Consider the following 18572-nt stretch of genomic DNA (forward strand, 5'->3'; position numbering starts at 1 on the left):
CAAGAGTATCCAATCACTGTAGTTGATGATTTCAGAAGATCAAGGAAGTTTGCAACAAGATCTGTAACTATGTAATAGCATCTCTCTCTTACTATAACTTTTCATGTTGAATTTTAACATTAGTTCTGGATGAATTCAGAATGAATTTTGCTATAAGAGTATAACTTTTATACATACTGTATACATAAATATATGTGAAAAACAGTAGATTAAAAAAAAAAAAAAAGCTATTTCCAGAAGTCTCTATGCTTCTGGGTCCCAGTGTTACATTTTTAATGTTATCTAAAACAATCTTTGGAAAAGTTCTGAAAGAAACCCTTCCAAAGACCAGTAATATCCTGAAAAACAAAGCAAAAGTAGCATCTCAAATAATGGTACATAACCTATAGCATTTGGCATACAAAAACTCAATGGCTTCCCACACTGCTACCCTGTAACAAATTATTAATGTACACAAGACATAAAAATATACACAACATGAAAAAAATAATTACGTTAAATCTTGATTGTTATGTATCCATTAAATTTTAACATCAATTAAAATTTGACTCATTTTAAAACAAAATATTTGACTGTAAATTATTCTTTATAATCCCCTTTGCAAAATTTTATCTTTAATAAAATATTTTTATTTTAGAATTTTCCGTATTTATGTATAAATTAAACATGCCAGTGAAAATAAGCTATAAGATAACTAAAGCTAGAGAAAAATACAAAAAAACCAGCAAATGAGGCCCATATGACGGAACCAATACCGCCTGGTACCCAATCAAGCCCACCTGTGCCCAATTTTTTCCTTGTGTTTCCCCATCGCCTTTTCAGCTATTTCCCGTGATGCAAACTGCACATAAGCTTCCCCAGTGCTTCTCCCCTGGTAGTCGGTAGGTAGAGTAATCCCATTCGGTACAATCTCCAACCCTTTAATTGAAATCCAACCCAACAAATTATGACAAACAACACACCAGTTTAGTAAATAAAATAAATTTTAAAAAAAAAATCAAAAGTATTAATTTCCCATTATAACTCAAAGCATCGACAGAGATGTGTTTTCAAAATTTAAATTTTTGGAAATAATAAACTACAAAATTATTTGAGCATTTATATTCTCTGTCAATGCTTCAAAAACATTGCCCATGGCCAACTATACTTTCATTATAAGTAATACTAAAATTCATAGTACAGTGGGTCATGTCACACAAATGCAAGTAACAATCAAAAGAACAACAAACAGAATAAAAGTGGGATAAAACAAAAAATTGAAAAGAATATTAATATTATCTGCCTTAATGGCTGATGAGACAAATGGAATATAATTATGCATTAATAAAACACCTATCTCACAAAAAAAAAAAAATAAATAAAATAAAAAATTCAAATTAGTACATTAGTTAATTACAGTGGAAACTTCGGTAGTATGACTCTCCCACCACCACCACCAACAGCTCAACCTCTTTTCAAATTCTTTCTTCCTTCTATGGTATAGTTTTTATATGGGTTAGTTTCCAGCAGATAATAACCCAATTTTCATTCACGGTGAAGTATCATACTACCAAGGTTATACTGTATATCATAAGAAACAATTTAAAGAAACAAACAGTAATTTCAAGGTAAATCAATTCAACGACAAAAAATAAAAATAAAATAAAAAGTAAATATAACATTGCTGAACTTAAATAAATTAAATGCTCAAAAAGTGTAGACACCAAAAATCACCATGATTATAAGATACACAAAAATACAGTAATGTACTGTTTATCAGGCTTAAGATCAACACTTCAATTACCAACACTTGCATATGTCAACTGACTTCGTAGAGTATCATGTAATTGTACTTCATTTTTCCGACCCTTCAATTATCAGAACTTGCCATTCTGATAATCAGAATGATCAGATAAACAGTGGATTACTGTATATCAATAGCAATGAAACAATATTATAAAAAATGGTGTAATTTCTTAAAATAATTATGTGCAACAAATATAAAAACAAAGTGACCTAATGGCATGCAATGTTATCAACGTTAAAATACTTCATCTACATTTATTCATTGGATGCACTATTATTTGCAAAATCTAAATTCTGCTGTTTCTTTGTCAGGAGAAATTGTCATTTTATAGGCAGTACTTTGCATAACCATAACTGTTGAACTAATGCTAACTGACCTGAAATATATTATACTGACCATATGATATCAGGAATATTATATTGTGTATTATAGATCATGTAAGGCTGAAGTCAACCAGCCTGGTTATTTGTGAATTTTGAAATTACACAGATTCAGAAGATATTCTCAATTGGTAATTACTTTAACATCCCAGTCATCATTCTTTAGAGAAGCAATTTATCTTGAAAAAACAGAATAAAGAAAACTGAAGTAGATGTCTCCAAAAAAAATAAATAAATAAAATAAATAAATAGATTTCTTTCATGGCATGAGTGTACATATCATCAGCACTTTCCTCCATGAAGATACAGAACTTTACCAGGAGCACACCATACAACAGATATTGTAACTCGGCTCTTAATAGAGCTGAGCTACCAACAACTTCTATGAGTAGAAGTTTGCAGAGCAATGGGGAACATCTCATTAAAAAACACCTTCTTAAAATCAGTTTTACCAATAATCTAATTGGTCCACTTTTTTTTTTTTAAAGAGAAAGAGCCAAACCTGCAAGCATTTTACATAATCTTATCAATGATTATCAGCACACTCTTAAAAGATTTAATAATAAAAAAATTGATGATTACATTAGCAGCATTGTTCACATTCATGAATAATGGATGTGGTGTCACTTTCAGTAAAATTGAATTACAATCTGATAATTATGTAAACTTTGCAATCTCTACTCATAATTATCATATGGAATTGGATTTGAAGAAATAGAAATCTACTACAGCAATCCATAATGCTAAACTGACCTGAAATACATTATATTGATCATATGATATCAGGAATGTTGCATTGTGTATTATAGATCATATAAGGCAGAAGTCATTCAGCCTGGTTGTTTGTGAATCTTGATTTTGCCATTTAACGTTTCCAAAAAATCCCTAGGCATTGTTTTCCTTGTACTTGGGCCAATGATATGCAATTTCAGTAAATTTTCAACAGTTTCATAACAAAAACAAAATATATTTTTCTTTGGCCATAAATACCACCAGTACAATGTGTGTGTGTGTATACGCGCATGTGCGTTAGTTTTATCGATATTTTATATATTCTATTCAGAACATTTCTGGGAAGACTGAGTGTCTTCTCACTATTCAGCACTGCACCTGCTCAACGCATGTGCTAGATAAAGCATGTGGATATTCTCGATTAATATCTATGCTAAAAACATTTTAACCTTAATTTCTTACAAAGAAAATAATAATAAAATGATTTATATCTTAGAAGCAATACAGTTTAGATAGAATGGTAATGGTTTACAGTGCAGTGCGAGAATCAATATACATTCTTTTGTTATAAAAATTGAGACACACAAGAGGAAGAATTCATAACAACATATTAATAACATAAATCACTAATGTTAATTTAAATGTCATTATTTGTAAAATTTTCAGCTAAGTTTCATAGCTACTGTCAATACAATTATTGGAAAACAAAAAACAATTTAACTAAAAATGTATGATATTATGTGCACTATTGACCGCAGGAGAATATCCTCCCTCGATAAGTCCTTGGAGGTGTCATACTACAAATCCCAATCTCCACAATATAATCCACAAACTACACAGAACCACTATTACCATCATCTATACAGGATGCCATCTACTGCCCACCAACACTAATATTTTTTTTTCTCTGTAAACTAGTCAAGGCCAATTTGCCTCTAGACAGAATTAAAACCCCAAGTTTCTGGGAGAAAAAAACCCTGCTATCTCTGAATGAGATTGGCAAACTCACCTTCAACTGAAAAAGCCATATAAAGCTTCTTCTTGTCACAACCAGAATCGAACTTAGCCCTTTTCCAATCAAAGGAAGCAATGCAAAATAAAATAACAATCACAAATTAAAGAACACATGAACAGTGAGTATTAATCAGTATAACTTCCCAAAATTGAGAAAGTTTTAGGCAATTGTGTTTGTTCAAGTTTGGGTTGTGAATGTATGCTTGACACATTTTTTTGTGTAACACTTGGGTTTTGTTCCAGTGAATTTGTTTTGTAGATAACGCATGGCTTGCTAAACCGATTTGTTGGGTTCTTTAAGTGAAATGTATTCCTGATGTTCAAGACAAATTTGTGCAGAACAAACAATCTTTCAATAATAACATAAGCTGCAAGAGAAAGGGTTTCTTAAATTTTGGTATTATAAGAAAGAGGAGGATATTTGTCTTTAGGAGATATAAGGAAGGTATTAAGTTTGCAAACTGGATGGAAAGAGACTTGCTATTTTTTCTATATAGCAAGATTGATTGACTTGCTATTAAGTCAATCAGTCTTGCTATTTTTTTTTTGAAATTCTTGGGCAACACTGAGTGTCGAGTCTTCAAAATTCAAGAAGAACCGGCCTACCAGCACTAAACTCAGGGTTTGGGCGGCATAGGTGCCTGGGTAGGTAGATCCCTTCCCCCCTTCGAGTCATCAGAATTGAAGGAGAACTGGTCTACCAATCCGCAACTGGGGAGAGGGGGGGGGGGACCTTTCGGGCCTTCAAAATTCAAGGAAAACTGGCCTACCAGTCCACAACTGGGGGGGGGGGGGGCAAAGGCACCAGATCCCCCCCTAGTATATACATAACAATCTTAAAATTTTAGCATAGAAAATTAAGATTCTGAGTTGTAATTTTCATAAGAAAAGGATCTAGTATTTTGGTATTATTTATCATATACTCAAAAGAAACATCCTCTTTACTCCCTCTCAGTTTTGATAATGTTCTAATTTCATTTGAAGATCACTTTTCTCTTCTAGTGTTGTCTAGCTTATTCCTGCATAAACATATAGCATTCATATGTCTCACCCTTTAAAAATCTGTCTTTTTTTTTCCTCATTCAAAACACTATTTTTCTACTGCTCAACATGTCATAAATTTGAAATATGCCTGACCTTAGGATATTGTTCTTAGATTTGGGATACTATTATAATTACTACTACTACTTGACACCTCCAGGGAGTCCAAAGACTCATCGAGGGAGGGCATCTACTCTACAAATCAGTCTCCACCACCCACAATCCATCAACTACAATGAACCACAACTACACCAACGGCATCTACCGCCCACCACTATCACTAGTATTTTCAGCTAACCACTCGGCCAAACAGGCCGAGTGGTTAGCATATCAGAATTCATATTGCACAAGTGTAAAGAACAAAAGTAACCAGCTAAACAGCTGAAATGAGAAAGATAGTGGAGATATGGAAAGATTTTTCGAATCAGAGGTAACTGAATAACAGTTGTGGAAGGAAATTTTGGAACATGATAAGGCACTTTTTCATACAGAAGGAGAAATGTTTATCACATATTAATGGCTGTTTCAGATACAGCAAGTTGATTTTTAAGTGTTCAATCATTTTCCATTGGAAATCTTTTGAACAAGAAGAAGGGAAAGACTTACTTAGGGATAAAGGAAGTAGAAAAGATTGAAAGACTATGAATCACAAGAATGAAAGCAAATAGAAAGCATTTTTTTACCATAGCCTTTTTAGTAGGCATTTAAAGGAGTGCTAGATAGTGTTTGTAATCATCATCAAATTCCTGCTATGTACCCTCAAGGGGTGTATACAGGATATGATAGTACTACATGAAAAATTTACAATATTAATAACTTCCTATCTACAATTTTCCTCCAAATCAGTCTGTTACCTGTCAAGATTCCAACATTACCAAATATTATATTTTTATCTTTTAAGGCACTTTTTACCGTATCAATCCATCTATATCCTGATCTTCCTATGGGTCTTTTTTCCTGCCAACTTGGCAGAGAATACTTGTTTTGCTAATCTTTTCTCTCCTATTCTGTGTAAGTGACCATACCACCTGAGATTATTTCTGCTAACACATTTCTGGATGTTGACAAGATCGAGTTTTTTCCTAATATCCTCGTTTTTTAATATGATATTATTATTGATGCCATCTGTTCATGCCCTATCTTCCCCAGAACTCTCATATATGCGGTCTCTAGTTTTTGATTCAGTGTTTTACTTCTGAGCCAGCTCTCAGATCCATAAGTTAAAATTGGTTTGAACACTGTCTTTTATACAGCTAATTTAGTGTTTTGACTAATTTCTCTCTTATTCCATATAAATTTATTCAAATGACTTCCTACCATACCAGCTTTGATGATTCTGTTGTCTATTTCCATATTTAATTTACCATCTTCACTAAAAATCTTGCCTAAGTAGTTGAAATGTTTACTTGTTCTACAGTTTCTACATTCACGATGCAGTTGATATTTTCAGTGCTTCTGCCTATTTTCTTTGTCTTGCTATTGTTGACCTTCATACAATATCTATTACAATAATTGTTCAATTTAGTCAGGGAATCTTGTGTTTGTGTCAGTGTTTGAAATTAGGGATTTTATTGTACTAAGGTTGAACTTTTCTTATTACTTATTATTAACTAGCCAGAAATCAATAGCTTTTTTTCGAGATTTTTGGTGGAGAAAAACTGTTTTTAAGAAAAAAGAACTGTTCCTGCTGAAGAGATTAAGAAACTGCCTCATTCAACATTTAATTTGAAGTACAACTGACTTTGAGAGAGAGAGAGAGAGAGAGAGAGATGATTCTTTTTTAGCTGGCATATTTTGGACAAAGATAAGATGAGATTTAACTTATTTTTTATTTTATTATTATTATTTATTTATTTATTTTTCTTCAGATTTTAAGATGAGAAGTTCTAGGATCTTACTTGAGTGCCCAGATTTCAGTTTAGAAATCTGATACCACTGACAGCCAATTTTTACAATTGGCACACTCGATGACAAGAATATACTAATTAAACAAAAAACTTAACTCTCCACAAATAAACAGTAGGTAAAAATTTCTACAGGATCTTTCCTGACCTAAGACTCGTTTGCCTAACCAGTTTGGCAAGAACATTATTTTAATACATATGCTGATCATGCTGGCTAGGGTGTCGCCCGGTTAAACAAGGCCAACGTTGTTTTCGCCAGGGAACCAGGGCGAACAGCGAAGAGTCAGCTACTGGAACAAATCTGAAAACAAACCCCAACTCAACATCACCAGAGTTAAAGATCGGTACTATCAATATAAGAAGCCTGAATGGCAAAGAAAAGGAGCTAGCTGAGGAATTAGATAAGTCCCAGATCGACATAATAGGGATGACTGAAACAAAAAAGACAAAAACTGGTGAGATCTTTCTGAGCAATAAATACAAAATGTTATATTCAGGCAATGACAATCAAGGAAAAGAAGGAGTAACCATTGTATTCAACACTAAATACGAGGCTAATCTTCTTGAATAGCAGGCAGTCTCGAGTAGAGTGCCGTTGGCAAATATCAGAATGGGGAACTGGACAATGAGACTTATTTGTGCCTATGGTCCCACACAAGGGTCTACTAAGGTAGAAGTGGAGTAATTTTTTGAGGCTTTAGAAAAAGCAACTGACACAATGAAAAAGGAAAAGTTGATCCATGTTGGGGATCTAAATAGCAGAGTAGGAAATGATTGTGAGACATACAAAAATATTTTGAGAAAATTTGTAGAAAAGAGCAAACCTAATAATAATGGCAAATACCTGTTGGATTTCTGCTCAGGACATGGACTGGTTATTATAACACCATGTTCCAACATAAAAATGTGCACAAATTCACATGGAGAGAAGAGGCTAGGAAAAAGAAAAGTCTCATTGACTATGTTATTGTTGATAGTGATGTTTTCTCCCTTGTGCAGGGCACCAGATGTGTACAGAGGATTTGAAATTGGAAGTGATCACTATTTAGTCTTGAGCAGGATAAAATTGAATTTCATATTGAAAAGAATAACATGTAGGAAAGTTTTAAAGCGAATAAAAGTTGAGCAGCTCTCAGATGTGAGCTGTAGACTAAAATACACAAAGATTATTGAAGAAAAAATGAAAGAGTTTGAGAACAGGAACAAAACTTTAGAGATTCATTGGCAAGCCTTGGAGTAAACCTTGATTGATTCAGGTTTTCTTCGAGGAATGTGGTGAGGTTGTCTTCAAGGATAGAAAAATCAGAACTCCATGGTGGACACAGGAAGTTAAAGAGGCAGTGAAGGAAAAGAAGAAAGCATATCAAAAGTTCCTGTCAAATAAGTCAGCTTGTGCTCTTAGAGAATACAGAGACAAATGCAAGAATGCTAAACACTGTGTAAAAACTAGCAAAACAAAAGTCATGGGAGGACTTTGGCAAGAACATAGAAAATAAATACCAAGAAGGTGGCAAAATATTCTGGAGGTTGTTGAAGAAGCTTAGGAATGGAGGAAAGAGTGTTGTAAAAGGAGATGATAAAGGTGACATGAAAACAGGAGAAAAAGATATCCTTGAAGTATGGAGTAATTACTTCGAGAAATTGCTAAATGAAAGAAGCAGTGATAGCACAGTGGTAAACACCACTGACCAGGCATGCAGTCAGGAATACATATCCATATTTGAAGTAGAAAAAAAAAAGCCATCAAAGGCTTGAAATGTGGAAAGGCAGCAGGAGTAGATGATATTTGACCAGAAATGCTGAAGTATGGTGGTATAAGAGTCTTACAGTGGCTGCACTGCATAGTTCAGAAAGCCTGGACAGAGGGTTGAATTCCCGATGATTGGAGTAGAGCTCTAATAGTACCCATATAAAAAGGGAAATAAAACTGAATGTGAGAATTACAGAGGTATTTCCCTACTGATGTTCCTGGTAAGATATATGCAAGTATACTTGAGAAACAGTTAAGAATTGTAGAAGAAAAGCTTGGTGAAGAACATGCTGGATTCAGGCCAAATAGAGGCTGTCAGGATCACAGCTTCACTTTATGACAAATAGTCCAGAAAGCATGGGAATATAACAGAGATCTGTATTTAAATTTTGTTGATTTGGAAAAGGAATATTACAAGGTGCCAAGAGAGAAGCTATTCAATACGCTACAGTTATATGGTGTCAATTGGGCATTATATCAAGCAATACTTAGTCTTTATTTGGGTTGTAAGTCAGCAGTTTGAATTGAAGAAAGTACAGAAAGATGGTTTAATGTTAAATCTAGTGTGAGACAAGGATATATATTATCCCCTCTGTTATTCATTATCTATATGGATCACATTATGAAGGAAAGTGGTATTAAACATGATATCAAAATTGGAGATGTTAATGTCAGCTCTTTGCGCGGATGATGTTATACTTATCAATAAATCCACTACGAGTCTGCAAGATTCCTTGACTAAATTGAATAACTGTTGTAATAGATGTGGTATGGAGGTCGGCAATAAAAAAGGCAAAGACAATTAAAATAGGCAGAATCGTTGAAAATGTCAACTGCATTGTGAACGGAGAACCTGTGGAACAAGTAAAACTTAGGCACGATTTTTAGTGAAGATGGTAAATTAAATATGGAAATAGACAACAGAATCAATAAAGCTGGTATAGTAGGAAGTCAATCGAATAAATTTGTATGGAATAAGAGAGAAATTAGTCGGAACACTAAATTAGCTGTATACAAGATGGTGCTGAAACCAGTTTTAACTTATGGATCTCAGAGCTGGGTCAGAAGTAAAACACTTGACCAAAAACTAGAGACTGCAGATATGAGAGTCCTGAGAAAGATTAGAGGCGTGAACAGATGGCATCAATGGCAATATCATATTAAAAACGCGAATATAAGGAAAGAACTTGACATTGTCAGCATCCAGGAATGCATTAGCAGACATAATCTCAGGTGGTATGGTCATTAAACAGAATGGGGGAAGAAAGAATAGCAAAACAAGTGTTCTCTGCCAGGCTGGCAGCAAAACGACCCAGAGGAAGGTGGATTGATACGGTACAAAGTGCCTTAGACGATAGAAACATAAGATCTGATAATGTTGGAGTCTTGACAAGTAAACAGACTGATTTGGAGGAAAATTGTAGATAGGAAGCTAGTAATGATGTAATTTTTTTCATGTAGTACTATCATATCCTGTACACCCCTTGAGGGTACATGGCAGGAATTTGATAATGATGATATTCCCTCTAACCCAATTGCCAAATTCTTATCCAGGCTATACAACTTGCTATAGAACCTCCTTCTCATGCATTTGTATCTCTTCATACAATGCAGTGGATGCACTATGTTATACACCAATACATAAATAGATATCATCAATAGATCTGAAATTTATTTCGGAGGCTACCTAAAAAGATTACAGCAAAGAGGGGAAACTGACATGTATTATGATTTTATTGTATAGGATCTTAATCAGAAATGGATTACTGTGCAGAAATTTGGTTGTCTGGTTTTCGAAGTATCCAAATATACTGGAATGGATCTAGATAACAATAGTTCCTCTAAGATCATAATCAGGACACATAACTTATTCAGCAGATATTTCACAATATTGTTCTCAAAGAATACATTATACTTAAAAGAATCCAGATAAGAGTGACTAATGTGGTCATCAAGTTTCTAGCATGCTAAATATGAGGAGAGATTAGAGAAAACCACCTGGAGAGCCTATGGATAGGAAAAGAAATCATTCATCAAATTTCTGACATATACACTGGGGTGTACAGGATATGATAGTACTACATGAAAAATTTACATCATTACTAACTTCCTATCTACAATTTTCTCCAAATCAATCTGTTACCTGTCAAGGCTTCAACATTATCAGATCTTATATTTGTATCGTCTAAGGCACTTTGTACTGTATCAATCCACCTTTATCTTGGTCTTCCTCTGGGTCATTTTGCTGCCAACCTGGCCGAGAACACTTGTTTTGCTAATCTTTCTTCGCCCATCTGTTTAAGTGACTATACCACCTGAGATCAGCTCTGCTAACAGATTCCTTGATGTTACCAATTTCTAGTTCTTTCCTAATATCCTCATGAATGACAATATGATATTGTCATTGATGTTCATACCCTTGATGTTTTTCAGATCTCTTATAGATGTTTTGTTCCAGTGAACTGTTAAACATCAAATTAAATTTTCAGCTAATCTGTGGTCTCTAGCCATTGGTCAATTATTTTATTTCTAACCAAGCTCTCAGATCAATAAATTAAAATTAGAATGAACACTGTCTTGTATACAACTAATTTAGTGTTTTGACTAATTTCTCTCTTATTCCATATAAATTTATTCAGTTGACTTCCTGCATCCCAGCATTTGATTCTGTTGTCTATTTCCATCTTCACTAAAAATCATGCCTTCTTCTTCTATCTTCCACCATCTATGTGGATGATGATGAGGCCGAATGAACTCTTTCCAATTTAGTGTCACTTGTTGTGATTTGGGTTTCAGGTCCTCTTTGATTCTGTCTGTTCATCTAATTCTGGGCCGTCCTTTGGATCTTTTACCTTCCATCATTGTATTCAGGGCTTTAGATGGTAGTCTTTCTGTTCCCATTCTGGTCACATGGACAAACCATCGCCATCTTCTTTCTCATGCCTAAGTAGCTTAAATGTTTTACTTGTTCTATAGGTTCTCCATTCATAATACAGTCGATATTTTCAATGTTTCTGCCTATTTTCATTGACTCATTATTGATGACCATTATACCATATCTGTTACAACAATTATTCATTGAAATTGGAAGTGATCACCATTTAGTCCTGAGCAGATAAACTTGAAATTCACATTGAAAAGAAGAACATGTGAGAAAATTTTAAAGTGAATAAAAGTTGAGCAGCTCTCAGATGTGAACTGTAGATTAAAATACACAAAAATTATTCAAGAAAAAAATGCAAGAATTTGAAAACAGGAACCAAATGTTGGAGGTTCAGTGGCAAGCAAAGAGCTAACATTAACATCTCCAATTTTGATATCAGGTTTAATACCACTTTCGTTCATCCCTAAATAATGTGATCCAAAAAGATAATGAATAACAAAGGGGGCAATGTACATCCTTGTCTGACAACAGATTTAACATTAAACCATCTTTCTGTATTTCCTTCAATTCTAACTGTTGACTTACAACTGAAATAAGACTAAGTATTGCTTGATATAATGCTCCACTGACATCAAATAACTGTAGCACTTTGAATAGCTTCTCTCTTGGCACCATGTCATATGCATTTTGTAGATCTACAAAACTTAAACACAGATCTTTGTTATGTTGCCATGATTTCTCAACTATTTGTTGTAAAGTGAAAATCTGATCTGACAGCCTCTACTATTTGACCCAAATCCAGCTTGTTCTTCACCAAGCTTCCCTTGCACAATCCTTCTCAAGTATACTTGCATAAATCTTACCAGGAAAACTCAGTAAAGAAATAGCTCTGTAACTCTCACATTCAGTTTTATTTCCATTTTTATATATGGGTACTATGAGAGCTCTACTAAAATCAACTGGAATTCATCTGTCTGTCAAGGCTTTCTGAACTATACAGTGTAAAACACTGTAAGACATTTACATCTCCATACTTGAGCATTTTAAGTCGAATATTATCTACTCAAGCTGCCTTTCCACATTTCAGATTTCAATGGCTTTTTCTACTTCAAGTATAGATATGTATTCCTGATTTGCAAGCCTGGTCAGTGTTTTATACCACTGTGCTGTCAGTGATTGTTTCATTTCATTTAGCAATATTTCAAAGTAATTACTGCATATATCAAGGATATCTTTTTCTCCACTTTTCATGTCACCTTTATAATCTCTAATTCCTTTTACAGCACTCATTCCTTCTTCAACAGCCTCCAGAATATCTTGCCATCTTCTTCATATTTATTTTCTATGTTCTTACTAAAGTCTTTCCATGACTTTTATTTGGTTAGTTTTACAGAGTGTTTAGCTTTCTTACATTTGTCTCTGCATTCTCTAAGAGCACAAGCCGACTTATTTGCCAAGAACGTTTGATATGCTTTCTTCTTTTCCTTCACTGCTTCTTTAACTGCCTGTGTCCACTATGGAGTTCTGATTTTGCTATCCTTGCAGCCAACCTCACCGCATGCCTCTCTGGCTGAATCAATCAATGTTTTTTTCAAACTGAAACCTCTAACATTTGGTTCCTGTTTTCAAACTCTTGCATTTTTTCTTGAATAATTTTTATGTATTTTAATCTACAGTTCACATCTGAGAGCTCCTCAACTTTTATTCACTTTAAAACTTTTTCACATGTTCTTCTTTTCAATATGAATTTCAATTTTATCCTGCTCAGGACTAAATGGTCATCACTTCCAATTTCAATCCTCTAAACACTCTAATGTCTTGCCCAGATGAAAACATCACTATCAACAATAACATAGTTAATGAGACTTTTCTTACTGCTTGCCTCTTCTCTCCATGTGAATCTGTGTACAATTTTATGTTGGAACATTATGTTAGTAAAAACCAGTCAGTGTCCTGAGCAGAAATCCAACAGGTATTTGGCATTATTATTAAGCTTTGCTCTTTTCTCCAAATTTTCCCAATATATTTTTGTATGTCTGACAATCATTTCCTACTCTGCTATTTAGATCCCCAACAAGGACCAACTTTTTCTTTTTCATTGTGTCAGTTGCTTTCTCTATAGTCTCAAAAAATTCCTCCACTTCTACCTTAGTAGAACCTTGTGTGGGGCCATAAGCATGTGAGTCTCACTGTCCCAGTTCCCCATTCTCATATTTGCCCACATTTCTCTCTCTACTTGAAACTGCCTGCCATTCAAGATTAGCCTCGTATTTAGTGTTGAATATTATGGCTACTCCTCCTTTTCCTTGACTGTCATTGTCTGAACATAACATTTTGTATTTATTGCTCAGAAAGATCTCACCAGTTTTGTCTTTTTTGTTTCAGTCACCCCTATTATGTCGATCTGGTACTTATCTAATTCCTCAGCTAGCTCCATTTCTTTGCCATTGAGGCTTGTTGTGTTGATAGTACCGATCTTCAATTCTGGTGATTTTGAGTTGGGGTGTGGTTTAGGATTTGTTCCAGTAGCTGACTCTTTTTTTTTTTTTTTTTGCTGTTCACTCTGGTTCTCTGGCAAAAACGGGAGCCTTGTTTAACAGGTCGACATTCCAGATGGAATGATATTCTGTCATGCTGTACCATCATTTTATATTGTGGTTTAAGCCGATAAGAATACAATTTGGTCAGCTAAATCCCAAATTGCCAGCCCAGGCTCATTCATTCAGTATCCAGGTAGATTAGATACCTGACAGGGTGCACCACGAGAAGGTGAAGATTGGGCAATAGGTCAGAAGTCCTGGTCGGTTCTCAGGAAATAGGAAAGCCACGTACAGAATACAAGCTACATGACACTACGCTATACAACAGTAAGATGAATCTAAACATGCATTAATCATTTACCCTATCCTGACCTCTGGTGGGAAAAAAAAATTACATTAAACAATTTCTAAAGTCATCTCATATTAAGATTATCTTTTGTTTGAGTTGTTCAGATGCTATATGAGTTGAAGTTGGGGCCTCCAAATTCTTGGAATAATTAATTCATTATTCTTTTTCAGAGATATTTAGCATTTCATAGGCTTCTTTGAATTTTCTTTCAAACCAGATTTTCGTGCAGTGTAGGGACTAGGTGCCTTTCCAGTCAATTCTGTGACATGGTTGGAATGTGTAGTTGGATAGGCCTGAAGGTACTTAATGTGCCATTTGTATTCATCTTTTCTAATTACGATGGTGCATCCTGTTCCCCCTATGTAAAGTAGGTTACAGGTACACTTATTTATTTATGCTTATGGCTACATGAAACTGGTAAGTGAAAAGTGCAATCACAATTTCCAGAAACAAATGATGAAAATCTTAACATATAAAAGTTCATTACATAAAATACACAACCTGCTTTCTAAGTCTTTCCTTTTTTTTTTTAAAAGAAAGCAAAAGTAACTTGTCATAATGAAGCCAGGGACAATTATCGTACTGCTGCAACAAGTATGACAAGGCTGCATGTTCTCACAACACTTCACAACATAAATGTAGCTGTATCCGAAGTTTAAGTAGAGAGCAGATGTCTTGTGTGAGAAAACCTGATCCATTAGAGGAGGCCCATTTCACATTGTATCATCATCTTCTAACACAAGGAGGAGTTCTGCTGATACTATGATGAGGATTATGAGAGTGACTACGAGAATAACGTCTTCGTGGTGAGAGGAGACTGTGATCTTCTGCTTCCTCCATAACCACCATCACCAACATACCAACTACAGGTCAAGGTCCAGGCTGGAAAGCCAATTCAAGGCCTCATCCATCACCTTGTGGATGTCCTGTAGGCCACCACCACCATGAAATTGTCATCTTGGGCAGTCACACACAATATGAGTGATCTTCTGAGCCACGGGAGAACAATCACAATAAGGGTGATCTGACAGCCACCATTTATGTATAAGGTAGCCACATCTGCCCTGACTAGTTCACCAAATCTTCCTAGGAAGACCAAAACCAGGCTGCGGAGCACAGAGATCTTCCACCAGGAAGCAGTTTGTTGGGAGATTGTTGGACCAGTATTCTCTCCATATGTCAGATATTGATGACAGCGAAGCTGAAGAGAGTTCATCCATAGAAGCTTTCTAGATTTGTGGCGAAGATTAGGTGGGTTTAGGAGAGTCTGGTGTAGGGGCAGGAGTGGGTTGCTCACTGCTTTATTAAATTCCTTAATCGAGGCTTGTCTTCTCCATATGTGTGGTGGAGCAATGTTAGATAGAACAGGGAGCCAGGAGTGCTTCTCACTATTCCACTAATGGTGTGCATGGTAGAGTTTAGTTGGGTGTCTATAATGTTAGTGTGTGTACTTCTTTACCAGACAGAAGCACAATATTCTGCTGCAGAGAATGCGAGGGCTAGTGCAGACGACCTTAGGACTTCTGCACCACAACCCCAGGCTGTTCCAGCAAGCCTTGAAATGATATTATTTCTGGTTTTAATTTTATTGGAGAGGTTGATGATGTGCCTTTTATAGATTAGGTTTCTGTCCAGGCTCAACTCCAAGGTATTTCGAGTGAGGCTCGTGTTCTACCATTTTTCCACAGAATGAAAGATTGAGTTGTCGATTCACCTCTGCATTGTATAGGTGAAATACTGAAGACACTGTTTTCGTTGGATTTGGCTTCAAGTACCACTGCTTGAAGTACAGTCATATCCCGACTTCTGCGAATCCGGAGTTACCCAGTTTCTTATATGTACGTATTCCCATCCCACTTCACGCCTCACCACTAGGCATATCTTTCCGGCACCGGCTGCATTCGCCAGTATCACACGTGCTGTGAACAAGCAAGCACTGACGTGTTTCGTGCAGTCTCCATTCATACACAATTTTTATAGTCTACAAACCTTGCGATTGTTTAATGTTATATTCTTGATAAAAATTTTATCACACAAAAAAAAATAATGTCGTCCAAAAGAAGCAAGTCCAATTCTTCTACAGCTAGCAAGAAAAGAAAACTATTGACTTTGGAAACAAAACTCAACATCATTAAGGATTTTGAAGATGGAAGGAAAATTTGTGAGCTAGCAAAGAAATTCGATCTACAGGAATCCACAGTAAGAACAATCATAAAAGAAAGGTTTACAGATTTTGGAGGACATAGATTCTAATGAGGAATGAATTGTAGCCGCAAGGCAAGGAATAAAAAAATCATTAGCTTGCCATGATGAAATTTTGTGTGACAAGAAAAAGACATTATGCTGTCAGATGAATCTATTAGATTTTATGAAACCATTGACATAACTTTCTTTTTTTTTTATGTACAAAAAACTACAATTATGATTATATTTCTTAAAAAATATAGGTGTTTTTGTAAACCTTTGGTCCCAATTGTATGTTTGTACATATAAATTACATGCAAAATTATACCCCGAGTTACACGAATTCGACTTACGCGCTTTTTGTTGGTCCCACCTGCCGCGTGACTTCGGGATATCACTGTACTCTTCCAGGATGTTCAGGTCTATATTCAAGGTTGGTAAAGGAGGTGGATTGATGTAAGATCGCTAGGTCATCAGCATACATATACTTGCTTGATCTGGTATGAGGTAGATCATACACATAGATGTTAAAAAGTATAGGGGATAACACAGAGCCCTGAGGAAGACCATTGTGAAGGAATCTGGGCCTGCTCTTTTTTCTGCCAATATGGAACCGGATCTTTCTGTTGGAGAGAATAGATTCAAAAAGTTTTTTTACACTTTATAATATTTCCTAATTTTAGGAGGAGGCCCCTGATCCAAACAGTGTCATAAGCAGATGTCAGGTCAATGAAAGTGGCTCCAGATTTAAGTTTCTTCTGGAAGCCTGCTTCAATTTGAGTTGTCAGGGTCAGGACATGGTCACAGCAACTTCTTCCTGGCCTGAAGTCAGCTTGTTCAGTTGAGAGTGCTCTTTCGATGAGTGGTGAAATTCTTTTAAGGCAAATTCTTTCAGAGCTTAAAGGTGGTGCATAGCATGGAGATAGGTCGTAGATTTTTCACATCATTTGGATTTTTCCCTGGTTTAGGCATGGCAATTATTTTGGCTTCCTGCCACAGCTTTGGTAATTTACCAGTCATAATGATTTCTGAGAAAAGGGCAGCCAGCCATGTTTGGTCATGTTGACCAAGATGTTTTAGGAACTCAGGGAGTATACCATCCACTCCTGCAGCTTTGCCATTCTTGGTAAGTTTTAAGGCTATTTGTACCTCTTCCTGAGATACTGGGTGTACGAGTTGAGGAAGCTCGGGTTCCGTCTTCAGGATTTGTCTGATGGAAGCTTGTACAGCAATTTTCCTGGTAGAGCTGGGATGAATCTTGGAGGTTTTCAATAAAAAATTAGCCATTTGATCAGGAGTTATCTCTGTTGTTTTGTGTGTTGTTGGCTCTGCTTCACCTAATTTTCTCAGAAGTGACCAGCTTCTCCGACTAGATGTGACGAAATCGAGTTCATTGATGGTTGAGATCCATCTTTCCTGTTTTTATCCAGGGTTGATATGAGCTCCTTAGCAATAGTTGGATCCTCAGTTTCCTCATATTTGGCTAGGAGTTCCTCACTTTCTCTACTCCAACATGGGATATATTGTTTTCTGTAGCCTCTAGGGATAGAGGCTTTTGCTGCAGATTTGAGTAGTTTAACAAATCTAGGATAACAATTAGGAGTGGGTGGAATTGCTCTAATGGTTTGCTCGATTTGTTTCTGAAATGCAGTCCAGCTGGACCTGCAGAGATTCCATCTAACAATCGGTGTTCCACTGATGACTGGGATTGATGTTCCTATCTCTATTAATGTAGGACGTCTGTTAAGGATGGTTCTGGTTGATAGAAGAGGGTAGTCTTAGGAGTCTTAAGTGACTATGCACAGATCTGAGGTGTAGGTTCTATTCCATCTGGCTAAGTAAAGAGTGCCATCCTGCTTGGCATCATAATTCAAATACAAGTTATATGTATCCATCCAGTTAGATAGATTATTACCACCCTGGTTGTTAGAGGAATAGCCCCACATGGTGTGATGGGAATTGAAGTCACCAACATAGATAGCAGGGTGAGAAGGAGGTCGGTACATCT

At 35.7% G+C, this 18572-nt stretch overlaps 1 protein-coding gene across 2 annotated transcripts in view; it reads right to left on the reverse strand.

Annotated features, from left to right (window-relative positions):
- Window positions 1–18572, reverse strand: part of LOC150099119 (heterogeneous nuclear ribonucleoprotein F-like) — a 183658-nt gene that overhangs the window by 84765 nt on the left and 80321 nt on the right. For both annotated transcript variants that reach the window (XM_090404511.1, XM_090404510.1), the window contains exon 5: window positions 780–918. In XM_090404511.1, the coding sequence (XP_090260637.1) occupies window positions 780–918 (139 nt within the window). The remainder of the gene's footprint in view (window positions 1–779; window positions 919–18572) is intronic.

Source organism: Typopeltis vanoorti, chromosome 14 (genome assembly GCF_054136105.1).
Source record: "Typopeltis vanoorti isolate ZY-2024b chromosome 14, IOZ_Tvanoo_1.0, whole genome shotgun sequence".
NCBI lineage: Eukaryota > Metazoa > Arthropoda > Arachnida > Uropygi > Thelyphonidae > Typopeltis > Typopeltis vanoorti.